This window comes from Netta rufina (genome assembly GCF_964035555.1).
Source record: "Netta rufina genome assembly, chromosome: Z".
Lineage (NCBI taxonomy): Eukaryota > Metazoa > Chordata > Aves > Anseriformes > Anatidae > Netta > Netta rufina.
This window is the reverse complement of record NC_140126.1, coordinates 8,031,358-8,055,588: the sequence shown is the minus strand read 5'-3', so window position 1 is coordinate 8,055,588 and position 24,231 is coordinate 8,031,358. Positions and strand designations below refer to the sequence as shown.

At 40.0% G+C, this 24,231-nt stretch overlaps 1 protein-coding gene across 1 annotated transcript; it reads right to left on the bottom strand.

The window, feature by feature from the left end:
- Positions 1-1,179: 1,179 nt before the first annotated feature.
- On the bottom strand, positions 1,180-17,343 carry TARS1 (threonyl-tRNA synthetase 1). The gene is made up of 19 exons (XM_084305680.1): positions 17,225-17,343; positions 16,784-16,864; positions 15,569-15,759; positions 14,640-14,763; positions 13,419-13,540; positions 13,078-13,195; positions 12,162-12,226; positions 12,002-12,080; positions 11,267-11,413; positions 10,714-10,812; positions 9,839-10,005; positions 9,257-9,419; positions 9,037-9,174; positions 8,218-8,295; positions 4,780-4,880; positions 4,593-4,697; positions 3,710-3,782; positions 2,850-2,964; positions 1,180-1,539 (listed from the first exon to the last, which is right to left on the bottom strand). The coding sequence occupies exons 1-19, from the start codon at positions 17,243-17,245 to the stop codon at positions 1,391-1,393; spliced, it is 2,136 nt and encodes a 711-aa protein (XP_084161806.1). The 5' UTR covers positions 17,246-17,343; the 3' UTR covers positions 1,180-1,390.
- Between the last annotated feature and the right edge of the window lie 6,888 nt (positions 17,344-24,231).

Here is a 24,231-nt window from a genome sequence, read left to right as displayed (position 1 = left end):
AGACCTAGGTATTTTAAACTCACTCCACCATCACTGAAATAATTTTGAAAGCAGTAAAGCAGTGGAAAGTCAATCTTTCCCTTTTACTCATAGCAGTTAGACAGAACGTTACTAGTCTGAAGGGGCTGGAAATAGATTTTGCTGAAATTAGCTGGGCTTGTGGTTTGGGGAGACTGTATTCACAAGGGGTTCAAAGGCTAATATAATGTATACACCTGAAAAAGGTAAGAGAAAAAGCTGGATGAAATGCTTCTGCCCAGATAATAAAGGAAATGATGAGAGCTGGAGGTTTTCAAATGGTAAGATAGTTCAAACCTGGTTTCAGATTTGTGTGCTAAGGGTGTAACAATAAAACAGTAACTTTGGCTGTATTTGCTACCATCTAGATTTTTCTTTTCAGAACACTCATCAACCACTAGTGGAAGCTGTTCAGGTCTGTTAATAAAAAAAAAAAAAGCCCTACACCCAGATTTTTTTTTTTTTTCTTTTTTTGTCAGTGACAGGCATTTGGCATTTTGGCACCAGCCAGAAGAGGAAAAAAAAAAAAGTGAGAGAGAAACAGGAGGGGCTGCTTTGTGATGTCCTAGGTTTAAGGCTTGGTACAGAGTGTTCCACAGGAGGGAACTGTTCCATGTCAAAAAAAAAGGCATGTCTAAAAAAACAACCAACCAACCAACACCTAAGGATCCTGGCTTCCTTAGCTGCTTTGGCCCTACCTCTTCCACTCATACCCTTTCCCACAGCTAGAAGGAGCTTACTCTGAGAACGAGCACATTTCAGGTGCAGCCTTTGGAGAAGGGTAGAGCTTGGCCTTGGTAAGCAGCTCAATGCTATGTAGCAGACAGCCCCACTGCTGGACTGTCATGGAGTGAGAGCTGCGACCTCCCAGAGGCACCAAAACATGCTGAACTGGGAGACTTCTGTTCATTTCCCAGCTCCTGTGACTAGGAACTGTTCAGTGTCAATGTGTTTAACTGGTGTAAGAGCAGCAGACTAGACTGTGAGGTATCACTCATCTTGCTAAAGAAGATACTTCCGAAGCTGCTGTAGCACAGGGCTTCTATGCGGTTTCTTAAGTCTGAGGTTTATTGTTCGACTTTCATGAAAAACATTTTTTATGAAAATGTATTTTATTTTAAAAGTTAAGAGTGCTATAAGTATCCCCAATTAACATTTCCATTTTCTCTTGCAGTCACACGAAGTCATCTTGCTTCATCTGTCATTGATCAGAGGCCAGGAAATCTTACTTCAAGGTTGGTGAGAAACTGATTTTTACAGAAAGAGACATGTCTAACTAAAGATCTCTGCCAATCCACTACAGTACAAACAACCTGCAGTTAACCAAGTTAGGAACACCAGAATCATTTTATGCCAGGTAGAGCAGGTGGTGTTAAAATTCCTCTTCAGCTTGTTTGGATCGAGAACGTTTCAGTTCCAGCAGTCGCTCCACCGTTTCAGCAATTGTACGCTCACCATGAACCTTGTTATCTCTGGTACGGATGTTAACTGTTCCGCTGGCCTTCTCCTTCTCACCAACAACTAGAAACAACCAAGATGTAAAGGAATGAACTTAACTTTCAACAATCTATACTGCCTACCAATTCCCTTAAAGCACAGGCATGTTAAACAAGTATTCTAATAAACATACAACACAACAACACCAAATCCTCATTTGCCCTTCTCCCAGCCCCCCTAACTTAGATCTGTGACAGTTAATAGCTTTATTTAATCTCATATCACTCAATAGGTTTTAGTATATTTTAAATAGCAATTTAGCAAAATGTGAGTAAAGTGAATAAACTGCATAAGCCAAGTTTGATAGTAAAAAGACCCAGAAAGTTGAAATGAAAAATAAATGTAGGAGAATTCCATGGGCAAAAGTTAGAAATACAGCTTGACTGTAAATAATCAAGAGCTATTTATTTGCTTTACAGAAACAAGACAGCAAAGCCCAAAGCTATATATTTAAATTAAACATTGATAGATACCAAGACAGTATCTGTATGTCTCATTACTAATAAAAAATTTATGTAATATACTTGGAGGTAGCTATGAGAAATTGCATTTCTATACTTAGTGGCAAATTGCTCATCTGCAGGTATTTGACAACTTTTTGAAATAGCCTCTGAATATAAGTTAGGTGTGATTTTTTTCTTGGTAGGCTGACCATTTGTGGTCTTCAAGATAAAACGTGGTTGCATCTTATCTGTATCATATGCTTAAAGTTTTAAATAACAAAAGAACTTTATTCATGATTCTGTAAATTACTGTGAGAGTAGAGTTTCTCTCCAATAGACTCCTTCAACTTTTGTGGTTTGCCCACAGATGTAAGGTCAGTACTACAGCTCAAGTACATGACTTTGGTGCTGCTTCAAATCATGTGCTTCAGGGGCAGTTTCTCATTGTCCCTACATCACCTTTTCTTCCAAGTCTCCTCAGAGCACCACATGCTCAGAGCACCAAATGCACCACAGCTGAATGAAGTGAACTTAGGGTACTACTTGAAATGAGAGCATAAATTACGTGGGGGGACCAAGAAGGGGAAGGAATAATTCACAACCACAATTAACAATCTGAGTGACAAGTGCCATTAGATTTAATGCATCCACACTGCTGACCAGAAAACAGCAAAGAACTTTTTCTAAAGCAGCAGCAATGCCTTGGGCCACACAACAGGGACCTCCTTTCACAAACACCTGTACATGCAAGGGCTGCCCACCATTATACAGGGGAGGCTATCTGGAATGTAGAGTCTGAAGGAGCAAAGTGAGCTAAAACACTACCACCTGCTCAGAGCACCTGTCTGAAAAAGTCAGCCAGGATAAGGTAACAAATTCACTATACATTACCCAGAATGAAGTTATACTGTGCAAGCTGAGCATTTCGGATCTTCTTGTTCAGTGTGCACCCAGGATCTACATCGATATCTGCCATTAATCCAGCATCATGGAATTGCTGTCTGACCTAGGGAAAAAGTATTTAAACTGTCACAATGGGATAAATTGTGATGATGAACTATTTGTGACCTGTAGAGTTAAGCCTGTCAAGCTTATCTGACCTCCACTAAACCAAAGACATTGTCATTGGCTTGAGCCTTGGCAATGAGCCTAGTTCAAAGAACAAAACGAGGCCTGCTATCATACAAGTACACACACATTAAATCAGTGAGTAGTGGTGTCAATACCTAATGTTTTGGGCTGAACACTTACTCTGGTTTGATACTGTAAATGGTAGCACTGTGGTGGGGTTTTCAATTAGAAGATATATATTTTTTTAAGTTTATTAATTTTGCAGACTTACTTATGTATCATGAGCTTGAAAGAAATACAGAAAAAGGTTTGCTGAATGCTAAAGATAAGACCTTTCTATCTTTCTTAATGCTCTGCAGGATGGATATGGCTGCAACTTGAAGATAGTTTTTTCCTCTAGCTGAAAATCTGAGCTTTCCAATAATAAAAACCTCACAAAGATAAGTATTTGATGTTTGGATACCCAAAATCTATTTTACTGGCTCTTTAAAATCCTTCTAAAACTTCAGCAGTTTACTATCATTGTAATATACACAAGTGATATAATGTAATATGCAAAGACTTATAGTATTTATCTCAGAAAAATACTACTAGTAATTAATGACTGAGTATCTCAACTAAATACAGCATTTCTGAAACTGGGAAGAAAAAAAAAAGCACCCCAAAATCATATACTTCACCTTTTGAGCATATTCATCACACGTTGGTCCTACTGGTACCACCATTACCTGCTGTGGGGACAGCCAGAGTGGCCTTCAATAAAGAAATAAAAGAAGTTATACAGCTTTTAGTATTTTTCAGTACAGAAAATGCTGCTAACAGATGGAACTAAAATCTGCATGAGAGATTCATTAAGCCAGCATCTTAGATGGGTTGAGATGTGATGACAGCCCTATGCTCAAGTTACAGCTTACCTTCCAGAAAACTTGAGCATCTAAAAGAACTGCAGTGTGGGCAAAAAGTACTTTTTGACCTGAGGATTCAAGCTGTGTTTTACAACAGAAAGCAACTCAACAGGGGAGATTTAGGTTAGAAATTAGGAGAAAGTTTTCCACTCAGGAGGATGGTGAGGCACTGGAACAGGTTGCCCAGGGAGGTTGTGGATGCCCCATCCCTGGAGGCATTCAAGGCCAGATTGGATATGGCTCTGGGCAGCCTCCTCTAGTGGTTGGCAACCCTGCCCAGAGCAGGAGGGTTGAAACTAGATGACCTCTGAAGTCCTTTTCAACCCAGGCCATTCTATGATTCTGTGATTCTATACCTCAGCACATTAAGGAGATTACCATGACTCTCTGCTGTGCGGTGCAGCTGGAAGAGCAAGGTGAGAGATACACACCTCAGACAGATGAGCTGTACGCTGCACATGCAAGAGTGGTATCACACAGAGGCTACCTTATGTAGAATTATTTAATATCTGAAGAAAGGGATTCAGAAGGAACTGCCTTGTGGTATACTTATAGCATGCCTCTGTAGCAGGGAAATAAAATGAACCCTCTTGACTCTTGTATGCTAATTTATCCTCAATTTGAAAGTGTTTGCTTAAAATCTGCTTTCCAACATTACCATTTGCCTCCATAGTTTTCAGTTAGAATGGCGATCATTCTCTCCACAGATCCCAGGATAGCCCGGTGAATGATAACCGGTCTTGTCTTGTCATTACCATCATGGCTGTGAATAAAATTAGTTACACATATAAGTGACAGAAAGGTTAAATTATATAGCAGTTATGATCACCAGCCTCTGCGCTTACCTGACAAAGGTGAGGTTAAATCTGACCGGCAGCTGGAAGTCTAGCTGGATTGTAGCACATTGGTGGTAGCGGCCGATGGCATCTTTAATCTGAATGTCAATCTTAGGAAACAAAAAATTGAAACTTTATAAGAGTTTATGATACAAGATTGTCACTCTGAGAGCAAACTCACTGTCTTAGGACAGAAGCTTTCACTAATATACTACAGAGGAACTATGTATGTTTTTGGACAACATACTTTCACTTCAGCCTATGTTTTAAAATGATTTGCAGGTTCTGATGCAAACATTAGAACTAAAAACAAGGTAAGCAAGCGGAGAAACATTACTTCACAGTGGACTATATCGAATACCTCAGTATTTTCTGTGAGTTTGCTTTGTTTTTTCATGGGACTTCCATGAGTCTTTTCACTGAGTAAATTCAGCAGCATGTCAAGGGAGGGTGGGCAGTTGTGGGTGTTGGCTCAGAACTCAGCAATAAGCTCCAAAAATCCTGGACACAGGATGCACATCTTGTTGTTAAGTAGTCCACTTACCAACAAGGATCTTAGCGACACTTGGTCTGCATGTGAATATCTACAGTAAAGACTTTTGTATCTATTGCACCTTATACTTTAATCCTGGATACACTAATGATAGAAGTTAGACAAATAGCTAGAAAACTGTTAATTTATAGTATTTGGACCTTACTTATTTAGTGAATTGCCCTCTTCTTCATTGTTTTACCAGTTTGGCTATATGTTGGGGCTATTTACCTTATTTTAACTTATATACCAAATGAACAGATCACTGTTTTACTCACAGAAGTGATAAGTGCCTTTCAAAAGTCATTTAGCTAAATAATAACTGATCAAAAATTTTGCATTCAGCAGCAGTTTATCATAGTTCAGCTACTCATCAGTTTCTATCAAAATAAGTCACTAACAACCATCTTTAATTCCAGATCATCAACTTAGAGTAGGAAAAGAAATATTCGAAGTTGGTTTAAAGGTTTCCTGGATGTAGAGCTTCACTTAACAAGGCAACTTTAACCAGTTTCCATTAAAATCATCGCAAAAAGCTATGTTTGCTCACTTTACTTTAGCTAGTGTATTAGGAGCAAGTGTAAGGCTAACAAAGTGTTCTTGTGGATATTTGCCTCCTTTCAAATGGCCTGAGGAAGTTACTAAATCTTGTTTGCATTTCAAGTTACAATAAGCTGTTACAACGCATTCCACCTACAATCTATAAAGTGAAATTGATTCAATTAGCATACAGAGAAAAAAAATCAGAACTGGTTTACTAGACTGATTAAAAAGCTAGACAAAATTTATGTCTATTAGGGAAACACTGACAAGCTCTTTGTAAGGCTCTGTGTCCTTATGCTCAAAGATATCAAAATTTCTGGAAAGTTCTACTTAATCTGTGCAAAAAGGAAGCAAATCAAAGAATTTCCTGAAGAGGAAGCTCTTAAAAAGATGCAAAACCAGTGCAAGGGTCTTTATTAATAACAAAACCCACCAGCAAAACTCAGTGCAGCTACAGCTACAAAACCATGCCAACAAATGTAAGATTTATTTTTTTTTTTCCAGAAATGTTTAATAAACAATGTTAAGGTTATTTACAAAAAAAAAAAAAAAAAAAAGATAATATGAAGACAGGGTTAAGATTTCCTTTTTGCTTGCTTTCTACAAGATTATTGCATTAGGATTCACTGATCACCAAAAGGATTGCTTGTAATGCAGCAATTGCTTTGGTAATGCTGATCCAACAACACTGCCACCTCCTGTTCATATCTCCCACTAAGCTACTCAGCTCTGCTTAAACTGCAAATGGCTTGTAAGTGTAAACAGGGTTTGATTAATTAAACAAGTATTAAAGCTATGTAGAAAAAAAATAAAAATCACAGAATACTTTCCCTCTGTCAAGGAAGTCGGAATTTATGTAGCTGGGAAAACGGGAAATTCCAGCCAAACACCACCATAAAATATTAGATAACTATATAAAACAAAACAAACACAACAACAACAAAACTTCCCTTCCTACTCAACAAGTCCAAGTGCAAGGTGCTGCACTTGGGTCAGGACAATCAGTGATAGGAGCACAGACTGGGAGAAGAACCCAGTGAGAGCAGCCCTGTAGAGAAGGATCTAAGGGTTCTGGTGGACAAAAAGCTCGACACGAGCCAGCAGTGTGTGCCTGCAGCCCAGAAGGCCAACTGCGTCCTGGGCTGCAGCAACAGAGGGGTGGGCAGCAGGTGGAGGGAGGGGATTGTGCCCCTCTGCTCTGCCTTGTGAGGCCCCACTGGGAGTGTTGCGTCCTGGCCTGGGGCCCCCAGCACAAGAGGGATGTGGGGCTGTTAGAGCGGGTTCAGAGGAGGGCCACAAAGATGCTCAGAGGACTGGAGCACCTCTCCTGTGAAGTCTGGCTGAGAGAGCTGGGGGTGCTCAGCCTGGAGAAGAGAAGGCTCCAGGGAGACCTCAGTGAGACGTTTCAGTACTTAAAGGGATCTTATAAGAAGGATGAAGAGGGATTCTTTACTCAGATAGATAATGATAGGACAAGGGGGAATGGCTTTAAACTAAAAGAGGGTAGGTGTACATAAGATGGGAGGAGGAAATTCTTCACTGTAAGGTTGGTGAGGCCCTGGCACAGGCTGCCCAGAGAAGCTGTGGATGCTCCATCCCTGGAGGTGTTCAAGGCCAGGCTGGATGGGGCTTTGGACAACCTGGTCTGGTGGGTGGCATCACTGCCCATGCCAGGGGGGTTGGAACTAGATTTAAGGCCCCTTCCAACCCGAGCCATCCTATGATTCTATGATACTCCAAGTCTTGTACTTTTACAAGCCAACTATCTCAGCTTGTACCAATTTCTCACTTCAAGAATCAGTTTTGTTCTGTATCCTCCAGCCAAAACTAAATAGCATCAATGCTTTAAAAAGACATACTGACACTGAAAAAATTAGCTACAGCGTTACATTGGAAGGGAATGTACAGAATGAGTAGAAAATAAAAGCTGTCTTTACCAAGAAGATCATGAATAAAACCCAAGAGCATCACCATAGTATTTTTTTCTCCTTTCTCATAATAAGTTATAAAAAACATTCTTTATGTGTTAGCAGCACTGTGTCCATCTGTATTTGTATAATTAACTGAAAGCAGAATTCCTTTTTCTTGGTCAGGTATTTATATATGTTGCTTGGCAAACATTCTGTACAAATAGACACCTAACACTCATCTTTCTGGGTATATCTGTAGTTAGCATGATTTTATGAAGACAAAGACTTCCATTTTTTCCTGCTCCTCTGCCGTACTGAGATGAACAGTATTTACATGCTACCCCCACCACTAAGATTGCAGTGACATGAATGGAAAGCAAGGAATTGTATAAGCTTTTGTCTACCTCATCCAAAAAGAATTAAAAGCCTAACCCAGCCAGAAGTCCAGGGCAACATACTAACCTTAGGTCCATAGAAAGCTCCATCGCCAGGGTTCAACTCCCACTTCTCACCAAAGTCATTCAGGCTGTTTTCCAGTTGCTAGAAATAAAGGACATATACACTCATTTGCTTCCATGTTACAGCATCAGGTCAGCCTGCCGCTACAGGCATCTAACACTACCAGACTTACAGTTATTTCCCCATAACTATTGCAACATATTCCTATCCACCTCATTACTTTTCCGAAAAAGGTGAATTTTGGAAGCGTCCAAGCTAAAATAAATAAATTTAAATAATTTACTCCAAATTTAAACAAAGCTGATGTATATATTTTGGAAGAGGCCAAACAAGCAGCGTTAGCTAAGATTCAAGAACTTTTTATGATAGATTCAAAGTTTGTAAATCTTGAGAATCCATCCCACATACATCTAGTGTCTCTTCTTGCCCTGTCTTCTGCCAACCACTGAATCTGCAAGGGCTAACACTTTAATCGTGAAAACAGCCTGTTTTTTGGAAGACTGTTCAGTCTTATTATATATACATGGGCTGTCAGACTTGGTTCTCTTCATCCTCCCTCCCCCCACTTCAATTTTTCAATCAATTAAAAAAAAGGAGACATAATTTGACTGTGACACAGAGATAACTTTTGTCTGGAAAATAATGACATGTACGGTGTGCATACGAAAGCTACTGCTAGTACCCAGATGGAATTGAAGTGTTATTAAGTTACATTTCTCAGGTAACAGGCTGCAACTGTTACCTCCCAGAAGGCAGTGTGTTCTTACAGGACTTCCAACTGCAACCTTGCTTTCATATAGAAAATTAATAAAAATTATTTACCTTTTCAGCTTCATTCCACACTTTGATATCTCCCAGGTACTTTTCAGGACGAGTGGAGAGATTCAGTTTAAAGGAAAATCCGAAGACATCATACACGGAACGCAAGAACTGCAGACAGCTCTTTATCTCCTCTTCAATCTTTATAAGAACGGAAATTAAGTCTCAACTATGGAAAATTCAGCTATGCTAATACCCGATTTCATTTAACAGCAACCCATACCTGTTCCATAGCACAGAATATGTGAGCATCGTCCTGCTGGAACCGACGTACTCGAGTGAGTCCTGTGAGAGCTCCTGACAGTTCGTTGCGATGCAGAACGCCAAAATCTGCCAACCGTAATGGCAGCTCACGCCATGATCTTGGACGATGATCAAACATAAGGCTGAAGGAGAAAGTTTATTACTTGAATAATAGGCATTACTAAATGCCCATGATGTCAATGACGTAACCTGAATACAGTCATTTACCACTGTTTTTCTCAGTGGGGAAAAAAAAACACACAAACACAAAAAACAGGTATTCTTTTATAGCTGATACGCTTCCCCCACTTCACACAGAGAAGGCAACAGCTCCTCTACCGAGCATTAAAACCCGAATGACTAAATTGCAGCAAAACTGACAGTGCCCTGGTAGCTGGTTTAGCTATCCAGAGTTCTTAGCACCAAAGTGAGCTTCAGTTCTAAAACACAACCATTGTAATAACAGAAAAACGACATTTCTCAGGGTCTCAATAGAGAGAGCTTATAGGCACCAAGACTCATAACTACAACACACAATTTATCAAAGATTATGTGTATTTACCAGTGTCCTGGACAGTTCATAGGCTTCAGAGCAAAGATTTCTTTCTCTACTTCAAAGGAAAACATGTTGTCACTGTAATGCTGCCAGTGCCCTGAAGTCATCCATAGTTTGCTGTTGAAAATATTTGGAGTGACAACCTCCTGGAATCCACGTTTTCGATACTCACTCTAAAACAGAGCCAGTACATAAAATAATTAATATGCAAACAAAAGTAATGGTACTCAGCCTTTGATCTGCAGCCACAAAAACATGGAAGTGCTGCCTTATTGAAGTCCGTGACTCAATAAAATAAATAAATAAAAACAAGCTGAAGATTGCAGGATACCTCCCTTCCACCAGCAACACCCTTCCCCCAAACAACTCTGAGCAAGAAGAACAAGTTCCCTCCCAGCAAGCGAAGCAGCAGTCTCTCATTAATCAATGACACTTGGTAGTACATCTCAGCCCAAACATAAAATAACAATACAAAGATTTTTATATATTGCAACACGTAGATCAGGATTTTTTTTTCATTTTTATAACAAATAACTCTACAAGGTCAAGTTAAATACATTCATCAAATCAAACCAACATGGATTTGTGGAACATCTGTACTGAGTTTAGCTGTACTTTTAGTTGTCAAATAATCCATACTCCAGATCATCATTATCACTGCTTTAACTGCATGTTAATAAAGTTCTAATAAAAACATAATTCGGCAGAGATTATTAAAAGACCATCTCTAAAAAAACAGGTTTCTTTAGTACCATGGGTTACAGAACTAGGATTGAACAGCCATTCAATTCAACTCAATTTATACTGTTAGTCTGTTGTATACTGTTACACATTTTTCTAAAGCAATTTCTTCTATAAGATTTCCAAAAGACATTACTTACCCGGATGAACTCAATTAATGTGTTATAAATGTAAGCTCCTTTTGGCAGGAAAAAACAACTACCAGGGCTGAGTTCATGAAAGAAAAACAATTCTTGGTCCTGCAAGAAAAATAATATTTGAAAAAAAAAGTAATTGTATAGCCATTTTTTCCCCGAATATTCACAAATTAATTGCTACTGACTGGGCAGCACCAAAGTTAAAAAACACAAATAAAAAATCCCCATATTGGGAACAAGCAACCCAGGTAGGAATGAGCATTGCCTACAGACTGAAGTGGTGTGTTTTGCATGCCAAAGCATTCAGGTAATGTACTGGTTAATCTGTGGACGAAAGATATTATGTTTAAAGAGAGAAAGCTCTAAAGATGAGTTGCTTACTTTAGGGCTTTTGATGCTCTTCGAGGGAAAAGCACCTGGCTTTGAAACTTGACTGAAAATACTGACATGTCACATCTTGGCTGTGGCAGCCAAGTGTGGTCTTTGAGATGCTTCTAGTTATGAGGTCATGTATACAGTGTGTTTTTGAAATACATTGCCAGACAGACTGTCTCACCCGCCCAATTTTTCTGTGATCTCTGCTTTTAGCCTCTTCCTGGAACTTCTCCCACTCCTTCAGCATTTTTGCATCTGGGAATGAAATTCCATAGATGCGCTGGAGTGATTCCATATCAGCCTTGCCTTCCCAATAGGTAGAGGAGTTCTGCATGTAGAAAAGTAAATGAAATGATGAATAAAAGGAGTAGCCTGATATTTTACTACTACCACCTGCTGTGAAAAGACATGCAATCATTAACAAATCTCTATACATAACGTAGGGTAACTATGGCACAAGGAGAGTTTTAATCATAAATAAGTAGCACTGATGAGAAAAATGCACTAAGAGACAAATAAAATATATATTAAGATTTTTTTTGAGCTCTATTTAGTCTTTTTTTTTTTTTTTATAGCCCACTGTCTCTTTCTGTAGCCATCTATTCCAACTAAACTTGGCTATAACAATCAGCTGAGCAAAAACTAAAAACTCTAGCTGATACAGTTTAACCAAGAATTAAGCCAGACTCATTTTCTGATCAGTGCTGGAAGTGCGAGCCCTGGCCACCTAGCTGGCCTTCGCACCACCTGAACATCATTCTTGTAGCACACAACCCTTCACCAATTGGTTAAATTGAGCTTGTGGCCAGGCTATCCACTTTGCATTACATTCTTGGATAATGTGCTGTCATATTGCCCAAAAACAGCAACATGCTTTCAAATAAACACATTTTTCTAAGGTAGTTTCAGCCCTTACCTTATGAATTTTTATGGTCTTTATCTTGCCAGTATGTCTGACATGAGGCCCTCTGCATAAATCTATCAAGGGGCCACACCTAAGAACAGGAAAATATTCATTTAGTATACTTCCTCCTGCCAAGTTTTATCCAGTAATATTATTATGCGTGTATAATCACCTGTATACTGTTGTAGTTGGAGTATTGACCTTCTCATTCAGGATGCGACACTTAAATTTGTTATACTGAGAAGAAAAAACACAACACACATTTGTTAACTCCTTGTTAAGCAGCAGAGCTGACAAGCAGTTTACACTATTTGCAAACCTGATGCTATACTACATCAAAAGAGGGTTATGCAAGACAGCTGTACAGTATACTACTACGTTGCTACATAGCTCAAAAAGAGTAGCAAGCTGCCCAGTGAGCAGATTGTTCAGTCTCCATACTTAAAAGTTTTAAACCTCCAAGTCTATTTGGAACCCAAATGGACAAAGCCCCATGAAACCTGGTCGACACTGCCTTGCGCGTGAGATTGGACTGAAGACCTGCTGAGGCCTTTTCCAACCTGAATAACACTATGAGTCTCCTGATGTTTCAGTAGTGAAAACTGAGTATCTCTGAATGCCAGAGAATTATTTACAGCTAGGTACAATAGAGAAAGATCAGCTTTTATTGTTGCTTGGAGCTTCCCAGAAGTCTTTATGCTAAAAAAAAATGTATGAAGCTTACTGAGAGCATCACAAATGCAGTTGTAGCATCACCATGGCATTTTACTACAACCAATATAAAAACAGGCACATAACAGCACATGATCTGTATATAACTGCAAATTTACATCCATGTGAAATAAATGAGGAATGTGGATTCAAAGGTATCACTAAGGTCACCCAGCGGAAGACCTACAATTCTTGGTTGCAGAAAAAAATAATGCGCATTCCTGAAAACTTAACTGATGCCTTTGCTCATTTTTTTAAAGTTAAATATCACATGAGTCCGTAGAAACACATCTCTAGAAATTAATTTGACAGACCTTCTACCACTAATAGAACACTTGGCTAACTGCGTGATGATTGTAACATTATAAACAGCCTACCTTGAACATTTCAAGTAGTGTTTCCTTCTTAACTTCCAGTCTTTCAAAGGCTTGCTTTTCCTTCATGATCTTTTTGCATAATGTTTCCAAAGCAGAGAAATCATTACTTGATACACCCCTAAAATAAACACACGCAAAAGAACAAATCATTCTCACTTTCACTTGCAATTTCTGTTCTGGTTGCAATGTATTGGCTTATGGCTGGGACACACTGCAATGAACAAACCCATCTTCAGCAGTGCAGATGACTTTGTTCTGGGAACAAGCAAATAACAGAGAGGTGTGTGACTGTGACTGCCATCTCCCTACTTCTGAAAAAGGAAAAAAAATATAAAACCTACCCTTCCTCAAGGAACATGTCGTAATAAAATCCATTTTCTATTGGTGGACCATAGCACAAACATCCACCGTAGATTCGCTCCATAGCTTCACCCATTATGTGAGCACTTGAGTGCCAGTACACCTGGAAGTGAAAAAAGGGGTCAAGTATGAATATGCACAATGCATTTCTGAGCAGTTTAATTTAAAACTTTTTTGAACACCTGCTTTTAAGGGTACTTGATGCAGATCCCATATTAGAACAGTCATCAGAAAAGCCCCAAAACACTCCCATCCTAAGCATCAACACTTCCAAAAAGTAACACTGGAAAATTGTTTTCTGCCTTGTAGCAAGTAATTCTTAGTTTCAGCCATTGTTGAAATCATTCAGTTTTGCCCAGAAGTCAGGAAACTAATCCAACAACTTTTCTTCTTTTCTGTTAACTTCAATTGATCAGCTCTGCTGATATACAGCATAAAGCTGACAAGGTGTACTTTCAACACAAGGCTAAGGTTCTGCAAAGACTTTATGCATGGCAAGTCCTGCATGGATATAGAACAGCTCATAAAGTTAAAAGCTGTGCTACATCTTGTAGTGCACCTTATGTTCTAACAAAGTAAAACAAAATCTGTAAGACTTCAGTCTGCTTTTATTTGCACGGGTCAGAAAACATAAGTATCACAAAAGCCATCATTTAGTCAGGATGAAAACCCTAAATTTGAATGCAAGATATCCGTTACGAGTTTGAAGCTTCTAGTACCAAATAACTTTTTCTAAAGACAGAGCTGAAAAATTTGGCTAGATAATGGATATCTACATTTAGCTGAATGAAGAGCCAAAATAAAGTACGTACTTCTGTATGTAAAAAGATTAAGAGCAGCTTACTCATCTCTTTTATGTCTATAGACAGTACTTCTGTACTCAGCATTGCTTTTGCAGTCCAGCTAAAGAGGTCAGCTCAAAGGACCTACTTTATGTTAACACGAAGGTTGAAAACATAACAGACTTGGCATAAACTATAGCAACTGCGAGCAGAACTGTCAACTAATACAAAGCAGAATGTACAATATTTGCAGTATCACATTTTCTTCTTAATGAAGAAAATGCATACGTACATACACAGCAAACCTTTTCTCTCCTTCTCCTCCACCTCTTTTGAGCACAGTAAAGATGCTAGTAACTACTGGAGGTTGGGTTTAATGAAAATCTAAAGGCAAACAAATTTTAATTAGATGATACTCACTGCTTGTGCCTCTTCATCTTCAAACTTGAGCAGCTCCAGGGTACAGTCCTCCTCCAGAGGACGGTCTAGATCCCAAACCACCTTGTTCACTTTAGCAATAACAGTGTTGTCAGCTAAGCCCTGGCTAGAGAATAAATACATGGTATGTAATTATTTCAAATCAGCAGGTAGAAATATGCCAGGTTTGCCCTCCATGTTGAATAAGATTTTCATGAGTGCTCAGAGTGGGTACAATGCCGTAAATAAATTCCAAATGGAAGAGCAGTTTAGCCAGTCCTAAACATTTATGAAAATCCTACTCGCATCTCTTGAGAGACGTAGGAGGAAATCTGCATTGTATACTAGACATTCATGCATTCATCAACATATTTGAATTAGAGGCAAAGTACTAACCTGACTTCAAAATCCTACTGCAATAAAAACAGAGCTTTGCCTTTAAAAATTATTAGATACCATTTCTAACGTAGTGACTTTATAGTTTTATCTCAAGCAGGCAAAAAAAAAAAAGTATTCCTTGAGCCCAAATCACAAAAGCAAAGAAAGTTTCAATAACATGACACCTAAGCATGAAAAAATAATCAAAAGAAAAGGTATTTCACTTCTAGGAATGACCCAGCTTTGATAATTTTGACTGTTAGGGTGTTCAGTAAGCATTGTTCAAATCCCCCCAAGGCACATTTGAGTCCTCCAGAGCTGCGCAATGCTCTTTTTGACAGCTATCTCCCATGCAAGTAAAACTGCAGTTAAGCAAAAGACTCTCATAATGTTACTGCACCCTAAAAATCAAGTGAAACATCACCCAAATCATCTTCCTTCCCCAGGCCCCTGTAAACTAATTTTGCATATGCCAACATTAATGATCATAGGCATGACTTGCAGATGTAGATCCATCTAAAAGTTAGTAAGTGTATCACAGAATAGAATCATACCTAATTCCACAAGCAATTTGGTAAGGAGTTGTCTTCCAGGACTCAGCATCAACCTGCTTGCCATCAGGTAATGTAACTTTAATGGGTTTACTGTCATTAGCAGCTCTTTCTGCCAGGAGTGCATCATGTTCAGCTTTAAGTTTATTGTACATCTCTAAACGCTCATTGATAAATGCAGGCCAGGGATTTAGCTACATATCAAGAATAAAGAGAAAGAAAGATGCAATAGGTTATTAGAATACTCTACTATCACATTATGTCAAGAAAATATACAGAATGCATGTAAGACGTTTAGATGCAGAGCTTAGTGATATGGTTTAGTGGAGGACTTGTTAGTGCTAGGTCAGAGATTGGACTCGATGATCTTGGAAGTCTCTTCCAACCTAGATGATTCTGTGACTTTTCACAAGGGAGCTATGTGACCGTATTTATAGTTATATGTATGCTGTATCTAACAAGCAATCATTATCAGTATCTAATAACTATATATGACTTCAGCTTAGTAATTAGTACTTTGAAATGCACCATGGTACACCTGTTTAATTAACTATAGATATGTTAACAAGCTACTACATAGTTTATTAAACCAGTGTTTAAATTGATTTATTAAACACTGGTTTAATGAACTACACAAGGACAAAAATAAATCTGAAAAGATTGCGGAAGTGTAAAAAAGTAGATTTTTATTATTAGGTGAGAAAACTTAGGGAACACCCCTAGTCCGAGCTACCTGGAGAGGAAGTGCCACTGGTCTACGTGTCACATAAAGATGTCAGGCTGGCAGCTTGTGCACAGCCCAGGTCATACAGCTACAAGGCCAGCTCAGCTTAGTGCTGGCTAGCAGCTGGCCCTCTCTGTGCACAGTCAGAGAGATGCGTTTACTCATACCAAACCAAAACACTGAAGAAAGAACATCTTTTGTAGGCTTTAATTGCTGCTGAGATCTGCTGCCCACCTCCTGGTGCAACTGAGGGACACAGTGAAAGGCAGCAGGAAGCAGCAACTGCGGAAATCTCAGCTGCTCCCCTATTACGCTGATAGAACTTGCTGTCAAAGGCAACAAAGCAACTTCAAGGCAAACTTTGCTTTAGTAAGAAATAGTGGGGAAATGCCTCACTGAAAGGATGGATAAAGTAAGTGACGGGGATTCACTGCAGCACGGCCAGCAGCACACAAAACCAAGGGACTGCCCCACACGACCCCAGGGCTGCTCACCTCCGCGCGCCCTTCATCGCCGGCCCCTTCCTTCGCTTTCTTCTTCCCGCAGTCTGCCTTGTTTTCACCCCCAGCATTTACCTAGGGAGGGCAAACACCATTTCCTCACATGCCAGCAGCCGCTGCGAGCCGCCCCAACCCCACGCACCATGGGGTGCACCCACCCCACCGACCCCTTTTATTAAGCACCGAGCCAACCCCACCGCCTCTCCCCGGAGCTGGGGGGACACCCCCGGGGCCACTTGATGGAAAAACTTTTTGGGGACAGCCCCGGTTCCCCACCAGCACCCGTCCTCCCTCCGCAGCAGCCGCCCCTCCCCAGCCTGCCGCGGGGACTCCCCGCCTCAGCGCAGCCCCCGGGAGCGGTGAGGGGAAGCCGGAGGAAGCCTGGACAAGCGGACCCCGGTGCCCCCCTTGCCCCCAGCACGCTGCGGGGCCCACCTGGCCATCAGCCCCTGCCATGGCTGCCCGCCGAGCCAAACCGGCACCAAGAGAGAGAGAGAGAGAGAGAGAGGGAGGAGCGGGGAAGGGAAGAGAAGGAGGCCGCGCAGGCGCTTCCCGGCAGCCGAAGCTGATGCAACCGGAGGCGGCTCCACAGAGCCGAGCCAATGGGTCCGGTGGGCAGCACCGGGCAGGGCTGAGCACGGCTGAACGGAGCCGAGCCGGGAAGAAGAGGGACGGGGATGCTGGCGTGTGAGGGCGGCGGGAGGGGACCGTGGGGTGGCGGCTGGCTGGGGGTGCCCGCAGCTCAAAATGGCGGAGCTCCTGTCACCAGCCCTCAGGGCTCTGTCCCCGCGTCCCTGCTGCCCTCTTGCCGGCAGCCTGCCCCTCCAGCAGGGCGGCAGGACCGGGGGGAGAAGCACCCGGTGCATTTCCAGGGCTCCCCATCTGATTGAGGGGGGACCCCTCAGTCAGATCCCCAAAGCCAGGGAGAGTCGTTGAAGGGGGGATTAACTAATTATTTGGAGTTCTCTTTGCAGAGGAGACCCACAAAATCTGATGGAGCAATGTCCAATTTCCCACTAAAAAAAAAATAAAAATAAAATAAAAATGGAAGAGATTCTGAAGAAATTCAGTCATAACCTGGGCAGGAAGGGGATAAATGGAGGGTCCGATGTGGACTGCAGGAGTTTGCTTCGCTTAGCACTGTCCTGAGTTCTCTGAGAAACGGGCATAATATTCAGGCACAACTTTTTGCTATTGTAACCTTCCTCTCCTTCTTTCCCTGGTGTTGTTTTTATGTAAAAATAAATAGTATTTCCATTTACGTCTTCACGGTATCCATGGGCTTCCAGAGCAGTCGTATATCTAGTAGCTAAGTGACCTGGTTTAGGAAAGGCATTTATTACAAAACTCCACGTTTTAAAGAAATCCAGGTATAGACTCCTGATTTGGAAGGGGCCTTTGAAGAGTTGAGACCAGAGGTCAGGCATACAGATGGGCTTGGACCTCTGCCATCTGCTGGGTGCTTTACAATACTGCCTCCTCGTGTACAAAGATGCTTGTGGTAGCAGCTTCCTCTTCATCTGCAACAATGGTTTGGGGTTTTCAAGTATTTCATTCAATTAAAGTGTTCTTAGGTGAATGTAAGAGCATCTCAGATGCTATGGCCTTAGGTGCTGTGAGAAAAAAGTTCAGAAAAGATAAGCAGTTTTGTATGGTTTTCTCATAGTGGTTATGCATGAGTGAGGGACAGTTGTGCGAACATGACCACATTACATGATCACAAATGTAGGAGCTTAACAACTAATGCAAATGTCTTTATGTTTTTTAAAATATTCAAAAGGAAAGGTTTAGTAAATATGAATTTAAAGATGGAAACGGGTCCACAGAATAGACGTGAATAATTTGCTGTCCAAACATAAAACACGCAGCATAAATACTGAGAAAAAAAAAATCTTGAACAGCTACAATTAATAATATATATGATGATCTGTAGCAATACAGAGTGTAATGATACAGAAAATGTTTGGTTTTAATACTAATTTTTAGATTTGCACTTCTAAAATACTTCTTGTGTGAAAGAATTAGAACTGGATAACAGAGAACACATTGCAAGACTTATAGGTAAAATATCCGTATATGAACAAAATCTTGTACTGATATTGTTAAAGAGATGACAAAAATGATTAAATATTTCAAAAAGAGATTGGAAGAACTGTAGGAAAACATTTTTTTTTTCCTTCCAGAAGATGGCAGCAGCGAAACACGAAGTGCTGGGAAAAATAATTCCAGAGGATGCCCTGTTCACAACTCTCAGCTTTAGATAATAGGATTTATGGCACAAAACAAAACAAAACAAAAACACGAATGAGTGTTTTCCTGGCTTTGTTCTTAAACAGAATAATTAAAGATGTGTGATTAGACTCAAGTGGATTCTAAGTCAGTATAAATTAATTTCAGTGTGCTTTGATGATTATCAACAGCTGAATGTCTGGATGTTTCTGCTGGAATTGAATTTGTTGGAGAAAAATGTTGCAGAGTTTGACCGGAATTATGTTATTTGGTTTATATTTTGTTTAGGAAAACTAAAAATAGCAGTTAATTAAGATAGAAATGAAGCATGAGAAGAGTGAGAGAGAATGAGAAACAAATGAAAATTGGTCAGTGTGAAACCCCCACACTGACCATTGGTAGACTGGAAGCATAGTCTATACAGTGACAGCTTGTCCCACCTGTGTCCCAGAATGCAGGTCCTCTTCAATTTTCCTGCTTACCACTCTTTCTTCATACCTGCAGCTGGGGGGGATAATGCATTTAAATTACTCAGTACTGAAGGGATTCAGTTTGTTCAGATTCAGTTTGTTCAGATACAGTTTGTGCTCTACCACCAAGCTTTTTTATTATTACTATTATTATTTTTTAATAAAACACAGTGAAGTTGTATTTGGTCAAATGTAGACAGCATCCAGTTTCATAGTTACAGATACTAGGATCATAAGTTAAAAACTTCAGGTGAAACTTAAAACCATGGTTCACTCCTATTAAGATCACTTGGGCCTTTTAAAGATGTGAGATTTTTTTTCTTTTTTTCTAATAAAAACTAGATTTGACCTTTTGCTTCTTTGTAACAAGCATACCAGTCATAACTCATGTCTCATGTTTCTCTTTTATCTCAGAGATTTAGCTATACTTCAAATTTCACTTCACTTGGCTGAAGTTTTAGCATATATACAGTTGTCAACAATATTTTATCTCCCAGCATGAAAAGTAGTAGGTGTGCATTCAGTCAAACTCAGATCTTTCCTATTTTCTTTTTATAGAAATTATGCATGTCATACTGTTAACCCAAGTGACATATCCAGGATTAGGATATTTTTCCAAACTTTTACCTTTACAATAAAATGTCACCTTCAAAGTATCAGTAGAAGATTTGCACTTTAAAATATTAAGGGAAAACAAAACAAAACAAAATAACAGTAAAACCATTTTTTGTTTTTCATTGATTATTTTTTTTTTCACTACTGGTCTCAGAAAAAAGATATACAGTCTACATTTGTGTGGATTTGTGACTCACACTCTGTTCTCCACTCTGAATCTTGTGTGTGGGCTGTGAGATGAAGATTTGGAGCTTCTGCCTTCTATTTCCTACTTTTTAGTGAAGATAAGACTGTGTCATTTAAACTAATAATTTAACTAGTCTAAGTCAATTAAAAAGGCAAATAAGATGCTAGCATTGTCATACACTGAGGAGGAGGGATGATAAACTATAAAAATTAAAATCACATGTCTTTAACTGTCCTTAATCACAACTTAAACTATTACAATGAACTGATGTAGAAAATCCAATTGGTATTTTTTTTCCCATGCTTTTGACTCTTGGACGTATCCTTGTTTTTTGTAGCTACTTTAAATAACTTTTACCATAACTGAGCATCACCAAGTTATTCTACTACAAAAAAACCTTTTTGGTCATACACAGAATTGTCCAGAATCTTAGATGGTGACCTTTTTTGTCCCTAGCAAAAGATTTTAGAACATTATGTTTCATTTTAGTGTTCATTTCAGAATTTGAAGTCTGAAAGAGTGGTTTAAATAATTAATAATTATTTTAACATATATATATATATTTGTAGTAATGGAATTCCAAATTCTGAAGAGTTTCTGTTTCCCATAGATATTGCTGATTTACTTTTTATTTTTCCAGAAACTAATGTTTTCTGTGCCTGTAACAGCAGACCATGGATATACTTCCATAATACCTCTACAATAAAAAGTTAAATTTAATAGATTATGTCTACCATAAAAAATAATGAGCATGATCAGACATCCTTCCTGACACTTTTACAAGAATAAGTTGTGATTTGCACACCATGGACACCAAACTGTTCCTTCACCTCCTGTATGAATCACACGGAATCACAGAATTGTAGGGATTGGAAAGGACCTCGAGATCATCGGGTCCAACCAACCTCTACACTGACCTTGTCACGTGCAAGGCTGTTCTCTCACTCCCGGCTGCTGTCTGGCGCAGCGTTTTTTTTCCCCGTCTTAAATATGCTCTCACAGAGGCGCAAACAACATCACTTATTGGCTCAGATCTGGAAAACAATGGGGTCCTTCCCAAACATGGGGCAGCTTCTAGATCTTTCTCACAGAAACCACCCCTATAGCCCCCTGCTACCAAAACCTTGCCACGTAAACCCACTACATCTCTCCAGCCAGTCCAGGTCTCGCTGAATGGCAGCACAGCCTTCAGGTGTTTCAGCCACTCCTCCCAGCTTTGTGTCATCGGTGTACTTGCTGAGGGTTGACACTATTCCCTCATCAAGGTCGTTGATGAAGATGTTGAACAAGACCAGACCCAGCACCGACCCCTGGGGAACACTGCCAGTCACAGAAACTGAGCATGAGCAGTCATGAGCAGAGCCTTAGCATGTCAGAAGCATGATGATGCGGCACAAGAGGAGTTTCATATGTAACACAATTAGATGCAAGAAATGTGTTTCCAGAGCCATTCTTTTGGTGCAGTCCATAAACATCCATTTTCCAAACGCGGTTTCTTACTCTAAGCAACCTCCATTATACTCCATAGCACTGGAAATGATCTCCAGCTACCAAAGAAAAAAGAATTCTTGCTTTAGCTTCTCTAGCACATGCTCTCTCAGAGGTTTTGGGGGGAAATGGCAGACAATGAAGGGAAAAGAGGTGCTGAAATCTAAGTTTTTTTTTTTTTTTTTTTTTTTTGGTGTCTGTGTTTTGTTTTTTTTTGTTTGTTTGTTTTTTTCATTTCACCATATTTTTCATTGCAGTTATGACTTAATTTCACACATTTTCGGAGTATAATTTATTTTATTGGCAACGTATGTCCTCGGTCTCTCTTTTTAGACATGACTCAAATGTTCTGGTGATCTTCTTATAATCATCACTGTTTAATGATGTTTCGTGGACACATTCCAATAACATTGATTCAAAACACAAGAAAGCTGAAGCAAACAACACCATCTTCATTGTAATTTTTGTCAAGCCACTTGTGATGAGTTATATAAGGCTTATTTCTTTGTGTCTTTTTCAGTTGGAAGTATTTAGAATCTTACTTAAAATAATACTGAACTGAAAAAATATTTCAAACTTCTATAACTACAGGGATAGAGGGTAGAACACTCTTCTTTGTGGTAGCTGCCAGAACTTGGATTCTTGAGGAACTCTGCTATTAGATATTTATATAGGGAAAAGGATATTCTGAGGGGAGATAAAAAGTTTGATTTATTCACAGTTTACCTGGAAGAATGAGGAGGGATATCTTGGCAATAGTACAGAACAGAAAAAAAAAACAACACCTGATCACTATCTTTAAAACATCTGTTACATATGGAAGGACCATAACATCTCTTTTTGATCTTTTTCCTAGACTAAGCAAACTTAACTTTTGAACCTGTCTTGGGGGACATGCTTCTTCTCTTCTGAACTCTCCAGTTTATCTGCTTTTCTCTCAAAACATACTACTCAAATCAAACATAGTGCTCCAACAGAGCAGAGAGGGCTATTACTCATACCTGACATAAAGCAATTCTGCTAATATAACAGCATTACATTGCTCACTCGCCTTTAGTTTGTGGCTCATTAGGATGACCAAAATATTTTCTGCAGAGCTATTCTGTACAGTATTATGCTTTTCTCTGTTTTTTATAGTTTTCTGTATGCCAAAGCACTGCACATTATTAAACTGATTGACTTCCAACTACCTCTTGTGTTCATGATGATGTTGAAACTGTTCCCCATGATCTCCTTGTCTCTAAGTTGGAGAGACATGAATCTGACAGATGGACCACTCAATGGTCCTGGAGTCCTGCACCCAGGTCTGGGGCCCCCAACACAAGAAGGACGTTGACTTATTGGGACGAGTCCAGAGGAAGACCATGGAGATGACCAAAGGGCTAGAGCACCTCTCCTATGGAGACAGGCTGAAGGAGTTGGGGTTGTTCAGCCTGGAGAAGAAAACTCCAGGGAGACCTTGCAGCGGCCTTCCAGTGCCTAAAGGGGGGCTGCAGGAAATCTGGGGAGGGACTCTTTGTCGGGGGCTAGAGTGATAGGACAAGCGGGAATGGCTTTAAACTGAAAGAGGATAGGTTTATATTAGATGTTAGGAGGAAAGTATTTACTCAGAAGGTGGTGACGCCCTGGCACAGGCTGCCCAGAGAAGCTGTGGATGCCCCATCGCTGGAAGTGTTCAAGGCCAAGCTGGATGGGACATTGGGCACCCTGATCTGGTGGGAGGTGTTGCTGCCCATGGCAGGAGGGTTGGAACCGGGTGATCTTTGAGGTCCCTTCCAATCAAAACCATTTGATGATTCTTTGATTCTATGATCATTTTCAAATTTTGAAAGTATTTATCAACCCTCTTTTCATCTTGGCATGTTCACAGATTTTTAACATGTACCCTTTCCTTCCTCATACAAACCAATGACTTTTTGGATTAGAACCAAACACAGGATAGAGCCTACTGGAAATGTTCTCCCAGTTTAGCACAGACTGACTGGCAGCTGCTCTCTAAGTGCACTGTTTTCAATTCTAAGTGCACTGTTGACGCCCGTTTCATCTAATTACACAAGCATTTGGTAAGCTAATGCGGACTATATGATTGCAGGCCTTTTGCTGACAAATTGTAATCGTAACTACACTTGTCATAGCACTCATGTCTCTCTGGTGTCTCCCCATTTGCTTGTCACAATTCTGGCCCTGTCTCCGAGTGATTCTCCCATACTCAAAGCCGCACCAGGAAAGCACTACATTGTTCATTGCATGTAGCACATACTTACGCAGTCTGTGCTGCTAGGCTCTGTATTTAAAACTTTCCTTTCATGAAAGTACTAAGGTCAATTACCCCTTTAAACAACAGTACTGTTTAACATTGGCACCTAGGGTAAACCACCGGCAAATGAAAGATGGTAAAAAGAGATATTGTCTGCTTAAAAGTTTATGTTACTTTCCAGGTCACTCGAGCCCCA

Excerpts from the sequence above, each read along its gene's own strand:
- TARS1 (XM_084305680.1), bottom strand. The coding sequence starts at position 17,245 with ATGGCAGGGGCTGATGGCCAG. Across the intron at positions 9,175-9,256 it reads TATTCTGTGCTATGGAACAG|ATTGAAGAGGAGATAAAGAG; the intron begins GTATGGGTTGCT and ends GTTCTTATAAAG. Across the intron at positions 2,965-3,709 it reads GTGATGAATATGCTCAAAAG|GTCAGACAGCAATTCCATGA; the intron begins GTGAAGTATATG and ends CTTTTTCCCTAG.